At 50.3% G+C, this 21,312-nt stretch overlaps 1 protein-coding gene and 1 long non-coding RNA gene across 7 annotated transcripts in view; one reads left to right on the top strand and one right to left on the bottom strand.

The window, feature by feature from the left end:
- HNF1B (HNF1 homeobox B) overlaps positions 1-11,888 on the bottom strand; it is a 52,096-nt gene extending 40,208 nt beyond the window's left edge. For 3 of the 5 annotated variants that reach the window (XM_045985619.1, XM_045985621.1, XM_045985622.1), the window contains exons 1-3: positions 11,520-11,888; positions 6,849-7,048; positions 1,376-1,562 (exon numbers count right to left, since the gene is read on the bottom strand). In XM_045985619.1, the coding sequence (XP_045841575.1) occupies positions 1,376-1,562; positions 6,849-7,048; positions 11,520-11,863 (731 nt within the window). In that variant the 5' untranslated portion in view covers positions 11,864-11,888. Of the gene's footprint in view, positions 1-1,375; positions 1,641-6,848; positions 7,049-11,519 lie in introns of all 5 variants that reach the window. The other 2 variants (XM_045985617.1, XM_045985618.1) reach the window with 1 other exon arrangement.
- Positions 11,889-11,898: 10 nt separating this feature from the next.
- On the top strand, positions 11,899-17,321 carry LOC123929671. Of its 2 annotated transcripts, XR_006815946.1 has the most exons (4): positions 11,899-12,403; positions 12,643-13,157; positions 15,484-15,664; positions 16,862-17,321. It is a non-coding gene; the product is annotated as an uncharacterized LOC123929671 (long non-coding RNA). The 2 variants fall into 2 exon arrangements; XR_006815945.1 differs by lacking the exons at positions 15,484-15,664; positions 16,862-17,321 and having other exon boundaries at positions 12,643-12,704; positions 13,026-14,732.
- Positions 17,322-21,312: the final 3,991 nt, after the last annotated feature.

Below are 21,312 nucleotides of genomic sequence, written 5' to 3'. Positions count from 1 at the left end.
TCTGGTGTGGCTCCCAACACAGAGAGAGCAGCCGACGGGCAGGTAATGCAGGGAGAGGGTCCAGACAGGGCCTCTTGATATCTTACGTAGCTACTCTTCCCAACCTGCAAAAAGTGAAATCCTTCTCTAGTTCCATCTGAACCTCTTTGAGGGATTTCTGGTCGTTTAGGGTTCAGATAGCCCCAAAAGGGTGTCAGGGATGTGTGACAGGAATCCTCTTCAAAGGGCAGGCTGGGAGCGGTGAGAGGAGGACACGGTGGCCAGGTGGGAGAGGGACTCTTAGACACTGCTGGGTGCTAGGGGGGCTTCTCATTAGCCCCCCTAGGGACAGAGCACAGCCTGGGGATTCTGTGACATGTCCTTTCCTCGCTTCAGCTCCCTAGCCATATCCTGTTGTCAGAGCCAGCCCAGAGGTGGACAGAGAGCCCGCAGGTCTTGGCCAGAGCAAAGACCAGACTTCTTTTTTCTTTTCATTTCATTTCACTTCATTTCATTTATTGAGGGTGAGTACAAGCTCTCCTACAAGAAAGGGGGGAGGGGCAGAGAGAGAGGGACAGGGAGAACCTCATGCATGCTTCATGCCCCGTGAAGAGCCTGACATGGGCCTAGATCTCACGACCCTAAGATCATGATGACTGGAGCTGAAATCAAGAGTCGGACGGTTAACTGACTGAGCCACCCCGGTGTCCCCCACCTTTTGCAGACCAGACTTTTCAGGAAGTCAAAGTTAATGTTGGAGTCACGGAGGGTGGCAGGAATGAAAAAAAAAATAAAAAAGATATCCCAAGGATTTCTAATCATTTTCTTTAAAATTATATGTGGTTGTTAAGATACAAAAAGAATTCTAAGCAGTGCGGGCAGAGTGCCCGGGACAGATCTAACCAATTCTTTTCTGCCAAGTTTCCTCCTGGACCAGTAAGTTGGTCAAAGCCAGAGCCAGTCTCTGGCTAAGGGACCGTTTTTCCCTGGTCTGCATGGAGGTCAAACACTGGTTCTCATCCTACTGACATCTTATTTTTGGACCAGCAACCTCCAAATTATCTTCCCTACAATAACAGTTCATCGTTTAAGTACCCCTTGCCTCACAATCAACTCAACAAAGCGATGTACATTTCTCGTTTCTCAACTCTAGGCCTTCTCCGGGTCCTTTTAAGGTGAACGTGGGTCACGACTCCCCAGGAGGAAGAATGTACTTGAAGTTTCAAGCTTATTTGTTAATAATGTGAAATCAGGGTTCCATGGACCACACTTTGGGAAACCCTGCCACAGCCACACTTAGCTGGATAACCAGTACTTCAATACCCCAGCACTGTAGGGATGGATCTCAGGTCCATGTGCTTGCCTGCCTGCTCAAGTGAGCTTCTGGTGGTGTTACCTGTTGCACTCCTCCACTAAGGCCTCCCTCTCTTCCTTGCTGGGGTTCTTTTGCCGGTCGTAGGCCTGGTACAAGATTTGCTGGGACGCGGGCCCCCATTTGAACCGGTTGCGACGCATCTTCTTGTTGGCGGGCTCAGAGCAGGCGTCATCGGACTGCCCAGGCCCCTGGCTCTGTTGACTGAACTCTGGAAAGAGAAACAGCAGCTGATCCTGACTGCTTTTGTCTGTCATATTTCCAGAACTCTGGACTGTCTGGTTGAACTCTGAAAAGAGAAAGGAGTAGATTTGATAGGGTCTGTAGCCTTCACTTGGCAGACAGATAGACAGATAGACAGACAGACAAAAACACCTTTATTCCTCTCCCCTAAGCTTTGCCATCTGTCGTTATAACGTGTGGGGCCATGGGGTCCAGAGGGGAAGCCCACAACAGGCCCCTCACTGCCCACCTCGGTTCACTCCACCAAAGCCACCGCTTTCCTTTCTCTGAAGGAGCTCCCATGTGGCCCAGTCACTGAGTGGCAGTGTGTTTTCATCGGCTCACTGGCCCTCAGACATGAAGCAAGCCTCTGAATCCTGAACTCTTATATTTTGGTGTCCAAGAGGATGAGCTCAACCAAGTCTCAGGTCTAGAGGTAAAGGGCTCAAAGATACAATATGCTCTTAGACAAAATATTGATCTTAGACAAAAATATTCAGAAACTAAAAACAGCTCTCCCCAGCGCTCCTCTCTCCTCATGCGTCCTAGGCATCTACCTTATGATGTTATCCCCTTAGAAAAACCCAAAACCTATTCACTGTTACTTGGGAATAAATGTAACTGGAGTTTTCGAATAGAAAGAGAAGTAGCTCTCAGATTTCGGATAATTTCAAAGGCAGTGGGGGGTGTGTGTGTGTGTGTGTGTGTGTGTGTGTGTCTGTGTCTGTGTCTGTGTGTGTGTGTGTGTGTGTGTGTGTCTCCAGGTGTCCATTTATGAGGGAAACAGCCCAAGAAGGAAAGGTCTTATGGATCTGCCTATGCTTTTGACAGACGGCAAATGCAGAAGACTGCCAACACAGGACCTTTCTAGCAACGGCATTTAATGAGTTGGAGAAAGATACATGTAGACAACGCGATGCTCCCCGTCAATTCCCAGGATCTGGGTACACAGTGACCCTCAATACATTTTGTTGTTGAATGAAAGAATGAAAGGTGGTAGCTCACCCACTGGGGACACTCTAGCCCATGTGGTTTAAATGAGATTTACTATTCACCTGTGGGAGAAGAGAACTTTGTTTTTGTCTTCCTCAGAGCTGCACGAACCAGGGTTCAGAGTCATTAGTTCCATTTTACAGATGAACAAACATAGAGGCCAACCACCCTGCTGAGCAAGGACACATGACAGATTCACTTCCTAACTCCCAGTCCCCAGGTTCTGGACCTTGATGTTTTTCTTTCTTGGTTCCTGGAGTCACTCTGCAGGTGTCAGAGGCAACTCTATCCAAAATTCTACAAGGTTCAGAGTCAGGCCACTATTTAATGCTCGAATTCACTCTACGACACCCTGCCACGTGGTCTTCCAGTCTACACCTCTCCAGCGACGGGGAACTTACTACCAGTCTAGAGATCATTTTCCATTTTGGCCCATCCGCAGGAACAGTGGGCCTCTAACCAGCCTGAACTCGGGACTCTGCTACAGGCTGTGCTGGGCTTCGTCTGAACTGGTTGCCGACTGGCCAAGTTCTAAGTAGTGTCTGAACCTGCCCCTGGGGCCTAGGATTTGGGTCCTACGCACGCTGGAGGATTCTCAGGCTTCTTACGGCTCCGTGTTCAGTGATTCCCAACAACTGCTTCAGATACCTCCAGAGAGGTCCTGCCCAAGCTCTGGGCAGGAAGCCACTGCCTCAGTTTTGGCTAATGGAGGGCCCAAGCCAAGTTACCTAACTCTCCCCCTCCAACCCCCACCCTGCCTGCTTCCCTGCCTGTAGGATGGGACTGGGTAAAAACCTAAGGGGGCACTCAACAGTCTTTCAGAACATCTACCGCTAGTCAGGATGATGATGGGGACCCACATTCCTAGGGAGGCCATATTTTTCCAAGTGGCTCCACACCTCTTACATTACTGGGTCTCCATGGCCACCGGCCAGTACAGCCACCTGAGGGACAGCAAGGGGGGGGGGGGAAGAAGTTCCCCACTCAGAGAATGTCTGTCTCAAGGTCTCCTCTCCTCCCTGTGGCGTCACCAAGAGTAAGAGGCAAGGCCAGTAAGGATAATCCCAAGGACCCAGGAGTCACAGGAGGCTCTTCCTGCTCTCCTAACAGAGGTCAATGACAATGAACAATGAATGTATATTGAGCCCCCGGTGTGGTGGGGCACCCAAAAGGTCCATCTAATTCTCACAACATCTCCATGCAAGAAGTCTGGTCTTCTCCGTTTTGTAGCTGAAGAAACTGAGGTTCAGACTGCTTACAGGACTTGCCCAAAGTTGTATGGATGTGAGGCACGGGCCACAGGCCTACAGACACGAAGCCTCCTTAATCAGCAATCTTTGCATAGCTTCTTGGTACACACCAAACCCAAACAACACATCCTCAAAACCATCATGTCTGACTTGGGTGGAGGTAACAGAACTGACTAGTTTTGTCTGTGGTAGGGGTGAGGCTCCCTCACAGCTGCCCAGAGAGTTTGGGGAGGCCTCTGAGGGCTGCCTTCTGGGGAGGCAGTCTCCCTGCACACATGCCCATACTGGCCAGGCTGCCTTGACTGCAGGTGCCTGGAAACATCTGGGCTCTGGCCACCTCAGGGCCCTAGTCTCTGGAGTTTTGAAGAACCAGACTTTGGCCCATCCTCCAGCCACAACCACCTCTCCTCCGCTTCCTTCTAGATCGATGGGGGGAAGCGAGGAGACAGAAAATGTTCTGGTTTCAGCAGCCTCTTTATAGGCTCAGGAGCTGGCTTGGACAAGCAGATTCTCTACATGTGCATGGGCCCATGAATGTTATCACTGATATTATCATTTTTCATTTTTGAAAAAAGTATGTCTTTTTAAATGCTCCCCCCTGGTTTGGGGGGTAGGGGAGAAAACAATGAAACAAGATGGGATTGGGAGTGAGACAAACCATAAGAGACTCTTCATCTCACAAAACAAACTGAGGGTTGCTGGGGGCTGGGAGGGTAGGGAGAGGGTGGTTGGGTTATGGACACTGGGGAGGGTATGTGCTATGGTGAGTGCTGTGAAATGTGTAAGTCTGACATTCACAGACGTGTACCCTTGGGGCAAATAATACATTAAATGTTAATAAAAATAATTTTTAAAAAAATCCTCCCCCCTTTCTCCTTCCGCTAATTTTTATCCCATGCTTGTGTATCTTGTATTCATCCTGCAAGAATTGGGTCCAATGCCACCTCCTCTAGGAAGCCCTCTGGGATATCTCCAGGCAATTTAGCAATTCCTCTGCTGCCCCTTGTGTACACCTTTATAACAGCTCTTAGAAAGCGACAGTCATTATGTACTCAAACATGCCATCTCCATCAGGTTGTAAATCCCAGAAAAATGAGCCCGTGCATCTTACAGCCCAGGACAGTGTTCGGTACCTAATCCATGTTCAAATAATATTTACAGAATGAAGGAATGTTTCTTAAGGTTTAGCTCTCACATGGCTTTAAAACAATAATGATTTTAAAAATCCTTTGAAGGGAAAAAAAAAAAATCCCTTGCAGGAACAGTCTCATCTCAAGCATCTTGAGAAAATTTCTGGGACGTGTGTCCTTTTCATAGCTTCTTTTTTTTTTTTTTAAGATTTTATTTATTTATTTGACAGAGAGAGACCACAAGTAGACAGAGAGGCAGGCAGAGAGAGAGAGAGGGAAGCAGGCTCCCCACTGAGCAGAGAGCCCGATGCGGGACTCGATCCCAGGACCCTGAGATCATGACCTGAGCCGAAGGCAGTGGCTTAACCCACTGAGCCACCCAGGCGCCCCTTTTCATAGCTTCTAACTGGCCTTTCCTGGATCTCTCTGCTTTCTGAGAGATCATCCACTGAACACAGGGAGGCAGCTCAAACTGGAGATGCCGCATGAGGCTTGGACTGGAGTGAGGGCAGTCCCAAGGGTTCTCTGGCCTTCGGAGACTGGGGCTCCTGAGAATGTTCTCAGACTCTCCAGGAATCACAGAGAGTTGCTTCATGTCAGAAACACAAATTCTTAAAAGATCTAGCCACCGTGGGTGGTGAATCAACCCAGAGTTTAAAGGGGGCCCCTTCTCCTATGCAGCAAAGACCTCTGGCTTTGCTTCTTCTCATCTATCCATTTAATGCTTCCAAACAAACAGCCACCCTAGGAGATGGAGGTCTAAAACCTTTCCCTCCTCCAGGAAGCCTTTCCGCCCACAGGCACGGAGACAATAAATACTGAAACAATCACTTCAGAGCACTGTATGGCAGAAAACAAGAAAGATTTTTTAGAAAGTGGACATCCAGTGAGAGGGGAAAAAACCCAACCCAGAAAGTGGTGGAAATTAGTATCCTGATGAAGAGAGAGGAGCCCACGGCCTAGAGGACAGTGGATGGGAAGAGGACAGTGGGATGGGATGGCCCAGAGGACAGTGGATGGGAAGAGTGGAAAGCTCATACAAAATTTTCCTGGGAAAAGGGCCAGATCAAAATAATTAAAGGATAATATAAAAGCATATTCTCCTAAAAATAAAAACAGTTCATCATTCAAATGCAGTTCAAACTTCCCTACGCTTCAAAACAAAAATCTCTTGGTACTACTGAGTGGAAGAAATCTTGGGACAGAAAGGAAATTTGGGGATGGGGAATGACCGTAACGGATTGGTCAGTGTCCCAAATGCAGACACTGCTGCTGTGTCCTGATTTAGCCAGAGTGGCTTCCTCATCAGACAGAGTCATCAGCTGAAGTCTCAAAACTGTGTTGATACTGACCCATGTCAGGAAACATCCTAAATTGCTTTGGGATGAGAGTGCTCCCGCTCCCGGAAACAGGGTTGAGTTCTGACTCTATCTCTATCTACAGCTATCTTCTGTTTTGTACATGCTCTCCAGAGGGGAGGAAAAGAACAGTATTAGTGATCAACAGGTATTGATGGCTACAGGACGTCTTCCTTGGGAACTCCGATCTGCGGCAAGGGGAGCTGTTTGGCTTAGTTTGGGGACAACAGTCCACTGTTACCTACTTGGTTTCAAAGAGAAGGATGCTGGAAGCAGGGACCAGGAAATTCAGTGTACACTGCACACACTAATGGACTCATCAAGGCAGCTGGCTGGGTAGTAAGAGACCATGGAAGAAGAAAATGATGGAAATCAATCCTCTGCATGGTAACTACGAAAACCAAATCCACCTGCCAGCTTCCTTGTATCTGCCAAATGCTCCACAGGCCTTCTGGATGTAGAGGAAACTGAGGCATCCCACAGGGGTCAGAGTTAGGGCAAAGTTCACTCCACGTTGATGTCCAGGGGGGATTAGAGCACTTACGTCGGAGGATCTCTCGTTGTTTTCGGACGTACCAGGTGTAGAGGGCTGCACGCTTCTGGGTCTTCATGGGGGTGCCCTTGTTGAGATGCTGAGAGAGGTGGGACTGGTTGAGACCCGTGACATCGACCACTTCCCTCTGGGGGATGTTGTGTTGCTGCATGTAGCCCTTAATCATTTTGGCAGCCCTCCAGGGGTCCTCGCTAGACAGATAAGCAGATGGTTAGGATTTTGGTGGAAGATGTCTGGGTAAAAATATTCCCTTTTTAGGGCTTTTACCTACACTCTGTGCAAAACCCTGATCTTCACCCACTTCTCCATCTGCCCCAATGACATTCAGGGGCGAGAGGTAAGGCCAAAACAGAGCCTAACGGAAAGGGAGACGAGAGCTCCTATGCAGCATACTCAGTCCCTGTCATCGGAGATCAGGAGGGTAAAGGTGACAAAGACGTCCCATCTTCAGGGATGGGAAGGCACTACCAGCACTCACTTTCTTTAGCAGAAAGAAAAGTGCCTATTTTATTTTGTTTTCCTTCATTTTCCTGGAAAGTGAGGGACGTGAAGGCAAAAGGCCTTCTGGAAAGTGCAGCTGCCATTAACTTGGGCTGGGCTGGCTGATCCTGCAATGACAGGGGGCAGCACTGGTCTGGAACTTCAGACCTTTTCCACCTTATTTCCCTTCTGAGTAGGTGTCTCAGTTTTTTGTCCTAGAAGATTGGAGTGAAACATTTGTGTCCATCTCCTGAGAAGCAAGGAGGACTTCTCAGCCAAATGTTAAATAGTTTTCAGAGTTTCAGAAAAGTTTTTAAGACAGTGATGTTCCTCCCTGAATGAAGAATCACTCCAGGGAGGTAACGCAAGTTTAAAAACCAACCAACCAACCAACCAACCAACCAACCAAACAAACAAAAACCAACCCTCCACAGCCCCACCTCCCAGATGAAACCTAATGCGGATGGATAATTTCAAATCAATTTTTGAATAAGATATTAACCATCCCAAATACCATGGTTTCTCCTGTTCTTACCCTGACCCTATCAGGGAAGAAATATATCTGGAAGGCAATGTTTCTCATCAATTTCAAGCGTGGGAATAAGAACTTGCTTATACTTTTCATTTCTCAGAAACGCAGGTATGCAAAAAGCTTCTCTACAGCAATGTACTAGGGTTTTTGAATTTTATTTAAAGTGCTTTCAAACTTTGCCAATATATTTTCTTGCTTATTGATAGATGACTTAGTGAGAGGTGTCTCTTAAAACAAGAAATTTTAAAAATGAGGCAAATATAGAACAAAATTATTCACACCATATATCCACATATACTATTTGATAGATATATATTTAACTTTAAAAAAAGACCCAGTACCCCTTTACTCTATGCTGACGTGTATAATAGTCTGATAGAACATGAAAAAAAATGAAGAAAAAACCTGAGTTTGAAATGAAACAATAAAAAACGTGTAAAGCAGAGGATAAAACAGAGATACTGTTGCAAATGAAATGGTCATTTCTAAATGGTGCCTATCATATGGCAAATAAAATTTATTTTTGTTTAACAAATTTAAAAATTCGTAAGTAAACATATTTTGTAAGCGTCCGAATAACTGGTTATTTTAACAATCTTTGATATTAAATTCGTGAGATCACAGGCTTTAGCAGAGATGTTTTGAAAGACACACTTTTAAGATTAATTATATATATGTCAATACATTTCTCAAGTATTTATAAAGGTACATCTAAGTGATGAAACATAATGAACTAACAAGGACAAAAAAATGTGAAAACGCAATCCATTTCACACATGGAAAATATCCACGGGAGGCAAATACCTGTGTAAACATCAGCGATCATTTTAAGGCTTGCTTCTGGGGAGTATTTCCATAGATATTTTTAGGGTAGAAAAACACTTTCAACAGATACAAACAATTGCTTTGGAACTTAGAAAACGCCTTTGGATTTTCAAAGTTAATTGCTTTAACAGATTCTTTGACTCTCTTCGTTTTGTTTAAATTTCTTCACCTGTGTTCATTTCGTGTGTCTAGGAAACCTAGCAAAATAGTTTACTGTTCTAAGATGGAAAGGTTCTGTGGAAAGAATAATTAGTTTAGCAACTGGGAAGGTTAAGAAAAACAACAACAACAACAACAACAACAACAGGGAAACCCTACAAACTCGAGCAAACCCTTCAGCCCGCATTTAATGACAAGAGCCAGGGGGAAGATGGCGTAGTTATACCTTTACAGCTCTCTGACCCCAGAATTCACCTGTATTCACCGGGAGGACCCCAGAGAGCTGGTTACGTTTGTCCATTTGAAAATACAGCTTAGATCGAGAGGTTCCAAACCCCGACAAATACACGGATCCCGAGAAACAGGAGCGGCCACTGTGCTCGGAGCGCAGGTGTCAAACGTGCGACCCCGGTGCCGGGAGTGGGCCCAGCACGCTGCTTTTCAAACAGGGACTCTGCTGTCCAGGAGCAGGAAAGCCCTGGATCCCTGCACAGTTCTAAAACCTCGAGCTCCTTCAGAAGTCTCAACTCTGGCTTCCTTCCTTTCCAAACCCCCGGGCTCCCGAGGCCGCTCCAATCCGGAGCGCTGGGCCAAGCGGTGCGCCGTCCCGGACCTTTCCTTCTTGCCTTTCCCTTCTAGGAGTCCTGCGTCCAGGAAAGACACTTCTGTTCTGTTCTTTCCACTTTACCGGAACAGGGTGGGCAAAATAGGGAGTGCTCAGGAGCCGACCGTGCAGTGACCTGGGAACCGCTAGCAATTTCTTGAAAAATTACTTTAATAAAGTCTGAGCACTCCCGAAGGTGGGGGAGGGAAGGCGGCACCCGCCTGGGAAAGGAGGGAAAACCGTGGGTCTGTCCTGCGTCTCTACGTCTCCAGCCGCGTGAGGGTCTAGGCCCCTCGCCTCCCTCCCCGAGCCGCGGGAGCCAGGCTGCGCCGAGGGCACAGGGCTGAGCCCGGGCCTGCAGGTGCGCGCCGCCCGGGGGCGGCTCGGACAGCCCAGGTTAGGCGCCGGGGGGCCTGGCGGGGAGAGACCCGCAGCGCCGAGCGCGTGCACAGGCTGGAGCCCCGCGTCTGCGTTCGGACTTCCTTCCCTCTCTAAGGCGCGTTTACAACTTCACCAATGAATAACCCGCCTCTCTTCTCAACCTAATCACGACTCTTTGTGTATCTTTCTGTTGATGATTTATAGAAATAAATTAATAACACCCTAACTCCACGTGCTGCCGTTTATGTTACATGTCTGCTGCGTCCAGCCCAGCGCGGGGCTGGGTGCGGAGGGGGCCCTGGGTCTCCTCGGGCTTCGCAGAACCTCCCAGAACCCCGCTGGAAGACGCACGCTTGCGGCCAGGTGGATGGGCCTGGGCCCCGCGGGCTTCCCGTGGCAGGCGGCCGGGAGCTCGGTTAGGCTGCTGGGCCCTGCTCGACCTGCAGGCCGCCCTGGAGCCCCAGCGGCTCCTCTTCCGACCCTTCACCTTCCTGCACCCGAACCCCGGTGGTAACGAAACCGCCGCCGCTCGGGGGAACCGCGAGGGAAGAACCTCAAACCTACGAACAGCAAAAAATACTTCGGGGGGAAAAATCTAGAAATCCCCAATTATCTTTGCTAGAGAGTAAGCCGCTGGGTCCCCAGATGGCAAATTCAAATGCAAGGTCACATCCCACCCCCAAACTGCTGCTGCGCCAGGGAGACCGAGGCTGCCTGACTCGGGGCGCGGCGTTGGTTCCGGCCCCTGTCCTGAAATCTCGGCGCTGAAGGGTCCGAGGCCATGCAAGGGACTCGACCCTAAAGCCGAGCGGCCGGGAGCGACGTGCGGTCTAAGCGAACAGCTCGGCTCCTTGGATAATTAGTAACTAGCTGTCAAAGCCCTAGGCCGGTCGCCGAGGCCAAGCAAAAGATCCCAGACCCGCCAGGCGGCCCGAATTCCGCGAGGACGCCGGGATGTCGGCGGTCAGATCTGGAAACGCCCTTCTTTCTCAAAATGCCACCAAATCCGCTGCGAAGGCGGTCTTAGCCGCACTTGCCTCTGGCTTCCTTAGATACGTGATCCTTTTGCCCCGTGCGGGTCCACCCCAGGCTTACAACACGCAAATCTCCCTTTGCAAATCTAACCTGGCCCGGGGGATTCCGGATAACCCTAGGGCCTTGCAGGGGCGCTGCAGATGGGAGTGCCCGCCAGAGAGATCGCCCCCCGATCCCGGCCCCGGGCGCCGCCAGTCCCTCTGCAAAGAACCGCAGGACGCGGTGCCGAATGCCGGCCCCGCGTTTCCCGGGACCGGGAGAGGCGGCGCGCAGGAGAAACGCTCCGCCTGGGACCTGTGCGGGCGGGAGCCTCTGCTCCCGGGAAGTGGCCACTGATTCACTGCACCCACTGGCACCTCCAGTCGCGCAAGCACACCTCCCGCCCAGAGCTCCGCCGCTCGGGCTCTCCCAGGCCCGGAGGGCCCCTCGGGTCCCGGGCGCTGGCCTGAGGAAGGGGAGATGGAGCCTCGGGATTCAGGGCCCTCCGAGTGCGGCACCGGGAGGGGTCCAGGTGTTGGGAGAGAACCGGAGCGCCCCTCCGGGGGACTTCTCTGGTGGGAAACAGGGTCGCGCGCAGCGTCACTCAGGCAAAAGGCCCGGGTTCCAGGGGTCGGGGCGCGAACTCCCCACCTCGGTCCGCGCCTACCTGAGCATCCGGTCCACCTCCGCCCGCTGCTCGGCCGCCTCCTCGGTGTTGAGCGCTTGCAGCTCCTTGAGGATGGGAGGGGTGTCATAGTCGTCCCCGTCTTCGGAACCCTCGTCCCCAGACAAGCGGCCCTTGGCGTGGCCATTCGTGAGCGTATGAAAGACTGGCTTGGTGTCGGGGTCGGTCCCGTTCCCGGGGGACAGGGGCAGCGTCTCCAGCTTCACCCCGAAACTCGGGGACGGCAGCAACTCCTCTAAGGCCTGGACCAGCACCTCCTTGGTGACCCCGGAGCTCAGCAGGGCGCTCAGGAGTTCTTGCTGGAGCGACGTAAGCTTGGACACCATTTTCCAAGGACAGAAAGAGAAGGGGGTGAGGGGGTGGGTGGGTGCAAGAGAGGAGGGTGGAGGGGAGTTTCACAAGCGAACCCCAAGTCCAGGAGCCCCCCCCACCCTTCAGCCTCCAGACACCTGTTAACTCCCCGGGGTCCCAGAGTCTCCTCTGAGAGGAGCCAGAAAACTTCTAACTTGCCATGATCGCCACCATTAGGCCATATAAGATATGCAAATTAGCGGGGAGGGCCCGGCTTTCGGCAAGATGCAAATGATCGTGGGGAGGGGGAAAGGGAGAGAGGGAGAGCATGAGGGGGCAGACGTGGAGAGCTGGAGACCCGGGCCAGGAGCAGGGCTTGCCAGGGTCCATTGTACTCACGCTGGGGGGCTGAAGACCTTCTTGTACTGGTTCTGTTTATCAGCCAAACTTTAGCTGACCTTTGGACTTGGTAAGCAAGCGGCTTGCAGCCTCCGTGTGGGAGGCTCCGGGGCTCTTCCAGACTCCGCGGATCCAGGTTTAGTCTGGAGAGAAGAAACTGCACTTCAGGGGTGCAGGTGAGAGCTGGAGGAAGTTGGGGTGCCCTTGGAAGAAGGAGACGGAGGAGGGTGCGAAGAGTAGAGAGGCCTTCCGACGCATCCCAAACGACGCAGGTGGTGGGCAGGGAGAGCCAGCGAGGCGAGGAGAAACTGCCCCCTAGGGAATGGACGCGGAGACTCGGGGGAAACGCGGGTGGCAGGCGGGGTGAGTGCGGATCGCGGCGACCCCATTTAGTTCTACCCGTACTATTTTGCAGACCCCAGGCCTTCCCCAGACGAGCCTTGGAGGTTTGGATTCACAGAACTGCCGGCCGAGAGCGTAGGTGACAGGGAAGGAGGCCCGGAGAACCCTTGGGAGGAGGCGCCCACTAATTTATGGCCCCGGGAGCAGCCAAAGTTGAGGTCCTCCAACCGCCGAGTCGCCCCAGCACCTAGGCCGGCCAAGCCGCGGGGGAGCTGGCCGCCTGGGCCAAGCTCTCCAGTTTAAACCCAGAATATCAAAGCGCCTCCGCTTTTCCCGCGAAACTAGGATTGCAGGGCCTCCTTTCGAACAGTGAAAGCAAACCTTGGCCTGCAGCTGGCTGGAGGAACAGTGGGAGCCGCGTGTCCCCCGGCCCACTGCCTTCTGGTTTATTTGCAGCTCCGGGACCCAGCGGTTCCCCGGGCCAAGGACGGAGCTCCTCCGACGCGAAGTCTACCAAGGCAGTGGCGGGAGGGAGCCGGAGCCCACGAAGCCGCTGAGGGAGTGAAGATTTTTACCACCTTGGCCTGGGTCAGGAAGGAAGCCCCAACCTTTCAGTTTTATGGGAGTTTCACCTGCATTTCCCCGCGCGGTGTGGGAAGGAAGGAGGCCTGCAAAGCCCCTGGACCTACATACAGGCTGGCCCTGACCTGCAGTAGAACAGGGCAAGGAGCTTTTTAGGATCCACAGTTCGTACACCCGTAACTCCTGGGGCAGAGGAACCCCGACCCTCTTTACGCCTCAGTTTCCTCATCTGTAGAATACTGATGCCAATAGTGCCGGGGGAGGGGCGTTGTATACATTGAATGAGACCACCTGTGAAACCCTTGGTTTAATAATTGGTGTTCACACTTTTCAGTCTGGGAAAGGGAGGAAGCCGGTTCCCGGTAGGAAAAGCTAACCCCTGGGGCCTTAGCTTCTCAGAATCAGGCAGATCCAGAGCTGGGCCGGGAGGGACTGGGAGATCAGGGACAAAAATTCAGAATCAGCAGGGAATTTGCAAAGGAGCTTCTAATCAAATTCTCTTACCATTCCCACCTTTAAAAGACAATTAGGAGGAAGTCGGGGCTAGTTCTGGGAAAGGAGGAATTTCAGCGAGGGGGAAGGAAGGGTTGGCGGCTCTCACCTGCTTGGTTCTGGATGAATCTAGGTGTGTGGGAGCTGAAGGTGGCTGCTGAGGAGTGAGGCTGCCTCTCTTAAAGGGTCTGCTCCTTCCTGGGATGCGTGCTGGGAGCCAGAAGGAAGGGGGCCACTGTGCTCCTGTAGCCTTGAAGAAGGCTGCCACTATCTCAGGCTCTTTCCTTGAGAAAGGAGAAATAAGTTGATGGAAATGAGGACCCTTCATTCTACCCTGTTGTCTTTAGTTTGTTGTGACATACGGCAGGTCCTTGCCCCTCACAGTTCGACCCAGTGGGAGAACATTCTCTGCCTACCAAACTCCCCTCGGCCAGGATAATGAAGTGTTGAGAGTAAATGTCCCTGGAGAACAATCTCTTTTTCTCTGTCTCTCACTTGGCTAACATGATAGAAGCAGTCAAGTGTAATGAAGATCGGTTTCTGTGTTCAGCTGGGAAAACCCATTAAAACACCAGCAGTCACTTCCCTTTCAACAGCAGAGCTTTGATTCGTAGTTCCAAACTACTGAGCGCCAAGTCTGACTCGAGCTTCCTTGTCTCTCAAAATTCAGGTGTTTGCAAACCCATTCTTCCTCCCTCCAGCCCAAGCCAGTGAACATACAGGAAGTTTCACCTTGACAGGGAAATTTCCTACGAGTGTCGGGGTATATCTGTAGTCAGTCTGGCTGCCTGTATCCAGCAACTTCCTGTAATCCTCTGGCTCAGACCTACCTTGAATATGCTACCTGGTGTAATAGGGGGGCTTACTAAGTAGGGGCAATTATAGATCCGCACAAATGCGATACCTACCTCTTCATATGGACACTTAAGAAGAAAAGGGTAAGGGCACCTGGGGGGCTCAGTCGGTTAAGCCTCTGCCTTCAGCTCCGGCTCTGGTTGTGATCTCGAGTCCTAGGATGGAGACTCGCATCAGGCTCTCTCCTCAGCAGGAAGCCTCCTTCCCCCTCTCTCTGCCTGCCTCTCTGCCTACTTGTGATCTCTGTCAAATAAATAAATAAAATCTTTAAAAAAAGAAGAAGTGTAAGTATTTCAGCAGACAGTCCTTCAGGATTTTAGGATGTAGGTCATAAATGCTAATTGAGTTACCTCCTAAAATCCTTTGGTTAAATATCCCCCAAATAGAGGAAACAAGAATATCATTGAAATACTCTGTGTTTATGCTTCACCCAGGACAAAATGGTGGTGAGCTGATACAGTAGCCTCCTTTTAAAGGTGGGAAAATAAAACGTAAGACACTTAGAGGTGTCTGGCAGCTCCTGGAGTAAGCCAAGGGCCTGGACTGGGGCTCAGAACTTGGGAGCAGGGGATTAGGATGGAAGAGGAAAGTCTCCAGCTTTGACCACTTTGGCAGATGGGAAGTTGAAATCGAGGGTTCTACAAGGCAGACAGAAGTGGAGATCCACGGCAGAGAAATACAGAGTGGATGCAGAAATCAAACACACCTAAATGTAGGTCTCAGATCTGGTTAACCAGCGCAGGGACTTGGGCAGGTTACATAATCACCCTGACCCTCAGTTTGGAAAATGATAACAACACACCCTGCTGGGTTTTGTGTGAGGATTAAATGAGTTAGTAACTGTGTGTTCCCTGAGGGTGACCTGACCTGCTCTCCCATGTTCAGGAAGAAGCAGCAGCACATCATGAAAACAGGCAAAGAAGTCGGGCAGCTGATCCCTTTGAGGTCTTTCATTCTCAGCTTTTTTTTTTTTTTTTTTTTAAAGAGTTACTGAATTTGAAGAGATTGTATTCAGTTCTTCTACTCAATGCATCTGGGGGCCTTGTTTTAAGATCATTTTAAAATCCGATTGGCTCATGACTCTCTGAAGGCCTGAGCACCATCTTGGAAATTCTGCAGAATAGTAACTGGTTCCAGGAGACTCATCTCTCCTGTAACTTCATGGTGTAAGTGATGTTCCTTTCCTACTCTTGGGCGCACCATCTTCCCCCCACTTCCCAATGTCTGCTTAGCTTGCAGTAGGGCGTGCCTGGTCCTCTCCACCATCTGCTGCTCCATTCCCCAAGGCTCTCCCGTTGATCTAGCAGCCTCTAGAAGGCCTCGTAGAATCATCTCTAGAGTAAATGAAATTAAATCATCTCTAGAGTAAAACATAAGTGCTGTTCTATCCTGGTCCGAAGGGGTATGGGGGCCTTGCTGTTAGAGAGTACTGTCACAGCCCAGAAAACATTCTAGATTGCAGGGTTAGAGCCTCAGGTCCTAGTTCTGGATACAGTACTCCTTTCTGGAGGACTCTTCCACTTCCCAAGGGCGTTTGGAGAGCACCGCTCTCAGGATTTCTGATTTCTGCTTTTGAGAAATGGCCAGTTAGCACCCTTACCCCATAAGATGTGAAGGGATAGCCGAAACACGACTGGCAAACTTACAATTTCTGAAGATGAATGATGACATCTGTGGGGTCTTACACTTTTCTATTTGTATGTTTCAAATTTCCCATATTTTTTTCCTAAGTTCTCAAAAAGTTCAATGACAGTCTGAGCTTGGAAACATAGCGTTCTCATGATGCCCAGTCATGATGGAATGAAGAAGATTGCTAGCAGACTCCTCTGTGTGGGCTTCATGGCACGCAACCAGGAGGAAATAGAATATTTCCCTCAGGACCCCAATAAATTTTATGCTAAAAGATGGACATCGAGAGGCTACTTAGTTAATTCAAAGAAAATAAAGACCTCCCCCAAGTGAGAAAAATTTCAATAATCTTTAACGAATTCTCTTGTTCATAAAAGCACTTTTGAAAGGAAAAAAAAAAAGCAAGTTAGTCCATACGACCATTTGATTTCCCTAACTCTTCTATGATCTGACATTTCTAAATGGTTCCATAATCCCAAGGTGTCCACTTCCAGGCCTTTGGGCAGGTGGCTAATGACCTCAGGCAGGACCTCTGTGGGACTCTGGAGCAGCCCTTGAAAACCTGCACCACAGACCGGAGGCCCCATGAGGGCGGGGACCATCTCACTTCTCTCTCTCCAGTGCCCAGAGAGGGGCGTGGTACATCACGCATGCTCAGTAAAATACCTGTTGAGTAAATGAACAGGTGATCATCCCTGGGTGATGCCATTAAGAGGGTCTTTGTCCCCTTACAGGCGCAGCTCGATTTTCCAAACTATCAGCCATGAAGTTGTAGTTTAAAATGAAACATCATTCCTGGATGCGAAAGGGTATACACCGTGTGATTCCATCTGTGTGAAGTTAAAAAGAAGAAGTAATCCACGGTGATAGAGGCTAATACGGAGGTTGCTCCGGAGAAAGGGGGGCGGTGCGTTCACAGAGATGGGCTACAAGGGGGCTTTCTGGGGTGCCGGGAAAGTGCTCTATCTTGACATGGGAATGGTGGCTATGTCACCAGACTACACACCTCGGACATGTACATGTTGTCGTAAATTGTAACTTAGTGAAAATTCAATTAAATAATTACAAAGTGTAACATGTGAACAATGACGGTCTCCCAGTTGGAACTGGATGTCTCCCAGCTGCTGTGTGGCCCTGGAGACTCTTCCATTCACTGTGTATCGTTTCTCATATTAAAACCTGTATGTTGGCATATTCCAGGGGCTTGGCCCTTTTTCTCTAGTGGGCCAGACAGGAAGTATGTCAGGCTTCGAGGCCATGTGGTCTCTGTCACAACTACTCACATCGGTTACTACAGCTGAGACATCAATGACTAGGCGTGGCTGTGTTCTGGGCCACTGCATTTGGTCCATGGGCCACAGTTTGTCAATCCTTGGATAAAGCACTTCTGCGGCTAGAAATCCAAAGATCTGGAGAGAACTTGCGGTCATCCCACATCACAGCATTTGTCTGCGGGTTGGCGAAGCAGATTCGGGAAGGAGAAATGACTTTCCCAAGAGATACACAGTGCGTTGCCCTGGAGAAATCCTAGCGTTGGAGCCACAGACCAGGGCTCTCTGGGAGGGTGTGCAGGTATAGCTTTGGGTAAGTCACTTAATTTCTTTGAGTCTTTATATTATCACCATATATAGATGGTAATAATAATGGAATCAATACCTTACAGGGTTAATGGGAGATTTAAATTAGATAACACAGAACACACCTTGCGTGGGGGCTGGCACAAGCAGGGCTTACCTTCAGTCAAGGGCTTCCTCAGAGGACATGGCTCATGGCCTCCCTCCGGGCCTGCCTCCCTGCAACTCCTCTATCTAGAGGCTTCTCTGGCTTCTAGTGTGAGTTCACGGACAAATCCTACCAAGGGCCTGCCACTGTGAAGTCCTCTGGGGAGAGCTGTGAGCTAATAACAAATGATTACGGGGAGATCTCAAATCCCATCAACCCCAGCCCTCCCTGTTCTTTCTAGAAATCTCTCCCAGCTTGTGCTTTTATTTCCCAAACAGGCCGCTATCAGATGATCTTCGCCAGGGTAACTCCTAGGGGTTGAGGAGATTTCTCTCATTTCGATTCAACAACTCACATCCTTCTACAGGGTCATTTTTAGAAATAGGGTGTTCCCAGTAGCCTGTAAAAGATTAAATTAAAAATTAGCAATCTAGTATGATATTAAACTAATAAATACTACACCTAAGCATGGAGAGCCTTTACTACAAAGCGATAATCTATTCCTCCTCCTCCTCCTCCCACAGCCATAAAAAGGGATTGGCCGTGGGCCCGGCACCCGGCAGGTACTCCATAAATGTTTGTGGAAGAAACGATGTGGGCTAGGGTATAGTATTTGGCGGGGGGAGCAATAATCTTCACGAAAATTTCTTGGAATATGTTTTCAGATTAACATTCAAGTAAGTGTTAGTGAGGTGCCCTTGCTCTATTCTCCCCATTACTTCTCAGAAACTATGAGGTAGGCAGTATCATCCCTGCTTTAATGACCGGTGAATGTAAACTCTGAGAGGGAGAGTTTTTGGTGGCCCAGGGACCCACAAATAGTTAAGGGGCAGATGGGACTTGAATGGTGGACCTCCTAATTCCATGTTAGGTGCCTCCTTCCTGGCTCTTTCTGGCAGCAAGTTCCCTACCCACCCATACAGAGGAGGGAGCACATAGAAGCACCTGGAACGGTCTAGTGCACAGAGAGAAATCTTGCGATTGCACGTGCAAGAGAGAGACAGCAGTCTCTCCTGTCCAAGGAGATTCTGGCATGTGAAGATCTGCGACATTTGAACAGGGTTGTTTTATGGTGTGCAAAGAGCTCTCTCCTTTCATTTGATCCTTAAGATCAAACGATCCTCAAGACAGTCCCATTAAAGAAGGCAAGACAGCCAGTACTCTCGGAGATTTACAGATGAGGAAGCTGCGGCTCAAAGAAGAAAAATGACCCTGGAAGTTGCCAGAAGCACCATCTCTTGGCCCAGGTCTTCTGCATATAGGTGCCATGGGGCTGTGTTTGTATAACGACAAGATGAGCACGGAGGGCAGCCCAGGCATGGGTATGAGACAGAAGAGGAAGGCCCGATCCTCCCATTTCCATTCCCAATGTCATGCTTGAGCGATGGAAAAGCTGAAAGCGTTCTGGGAAAGGCCTGGGTGCCGGGAAAAGCCTCGGGGCGGGGCTCTGAGTCAGGAACGGCTACCCGCTTGGTGCTACCCTGTGCCTCCCCACCACTTTTATCTCCCCTCCTCCTGTGGGGGGCCCTGTGCTTGCTCTGGGTCGGGAGTGCTGTCTATAGAGGCACCTGGGGCATGAGGGTGACCACTGGGCCGCACGCTAAGGATGGTACTCTTTAATTCTCTGGTGACTAGACATAGTCCCTGCTCCCAGGCCTGGGGGTAAAGAGCACTGCAGGGTTGCTGAGTCAATGTAGCAAACATTTACTGGGCCCCCGCTATGTGCCAGACTCTGCGGTAGGTGTCTGGCCACGGAGAGGAGCGAGAGTCAATGGGAGTTATTTACATAGTGGGAAACAGAGACGTGGAAAAGCTTCTGTTTCAGTTAGGATGGAGGGGGCTTTATAATAGGCCCGGTGCTGATGGCTTTACATAAGAGCAATGTGTGCTTTTTACTCCTTGTCACAGCCCCAGGAGACGGTATTATCAATTCCTGCTTTTAGTTTTCTCCCTGATGCTCGTAGAGCTTGAGTTGCAGAGGACCTGCTGTTGCTCATGCCAAGTTGAAGGTCAAGAGCAGCACTGCTGGCCTTCTAAGGTCGGTTCAGCTACCCACTGAGAGTCGGATGCCCCAGGGGGATCAGCCAGGGGCCTGGAGTCAGGTGGAGCTGGGTTGGAAATCTGTCTCTGCCACTTCCTAGGTGTGACCTTGGGCAAGTTGCCACTCTGACCTCCATTTCTTCATCTATAAAAAAGAAAACAGCATAGAATTTGGCAGGAAAGGTAAAAGACAAAACCCGTCTGGCACAATTAATCAATAGAAGAAAACAATAATTTGGGGGGAATTTTCGGGGAGCCAGCAAAGTTCGGTGGGGGCTCAGAGCCCTGCGAGGGTAAGTCAGATTTCAACAACAAGGAGTCACAGAGCATTTCAGGCAGAAACAAGTGCAGAGAAAAGGCTTAAAGCCCAAACCAGATTCTGCAACCTTCCTGAAAACTTGATTTAGAATTCACGAGCTGCAGGAGCTTTCCTGATGAGTTCTGCCCCTTCTAGCGATTCCCTGTCCCCCCCCCCCCGCCCCCGCAACCTTCTGGGATCAGCTGAGGGCTCATTCCCTTAGGAAACCCCAGCTAACCCTGGAATGAGTTCAGTGGTTCCTAACTGGAGGCTGGTTTGGGCCCCTTGGGGAGATCTGACCTTGTCTGGCTGGTCTGGCTTCGTGGATATGCTTGGGGTTTAATGCTCTGTAGTCTTAATAATCTCACCTTTGAGTTTCTGTTTTGTAAGTGAAGGCTGCTCTTGGGACAACCAAGCTTGCCCCAGGGGCTTGGAGCCTCAGCTCACATTCATGTCCTGTCGCCTCCCTAACTTTCTGGGATGGAATTTTGGCTCCAGCTTCTGCCCAACCCAGTGTCTTGGCCCTGCTAGGCCTCTCTGTCCCCACTCCCACCCAACAGCCATCGCTGCCTTCTGTGCCTTTCAGGGACCTGACTGTGGGCACGGGGGAAGGGCTGCATTTTCATTTATCTTCATGTGGCCAGGTCCTGAGGCAGTGTCGGCCCGTAGCAGGTTCTTGGTACCCGTTGACTGGACTGGCCAGCAGGGCCTACGAACCTACCTTCTCTCATTTAAACCTGTCATGTTGTGTCTGTTGGAAGCATGAAACCACCTTGAGCTCCTCTGAGGCACTACAGGATTCTGTTTGGGCTCCTCTGAGTGGATGGCCAGTATCTGAAGCTGTGGGACGGGAACTCTCTCCATCTTGCGTGAGAGCAAGTGCAGCCCGCGGCTTGCACCCTCTCAGGCTCTGGCTTACCAACCATCTTCACTCTGTGCCCATTCCGCCTTTCTGCCCACCCGAGGCCCGGCCTATGCTCACTTATTCATTCAACAAACATCTGTCAAGCACTTACAGTGGTGGGGGGAGGGGAACCTTGGGAGTTTAAAGATGTTAAAGAGATAGCTCCCTGCCCTTAAGGAACTGGGTCTGGCCAGGGGGTCAGAGAGTGTTCACAGTGGCAG

This window comes from Meles meles, chromosome 18, assembly GCF_922984935.1.
Source record: "Meles meles chromosome 18, mMelMel3.1 paternal haplotype, whole genome shotgun sequence".
Lineage (NCBI taxonomy): Eukaryota > Metazoa > Chordata > Mammalia > Carnivora > Mustelidae > Meles > Meles meles.
Note: the sequence above shows the minus strand (reverse complement) of the source record. Positions and strands in the feature narration are given on the sequence as shown.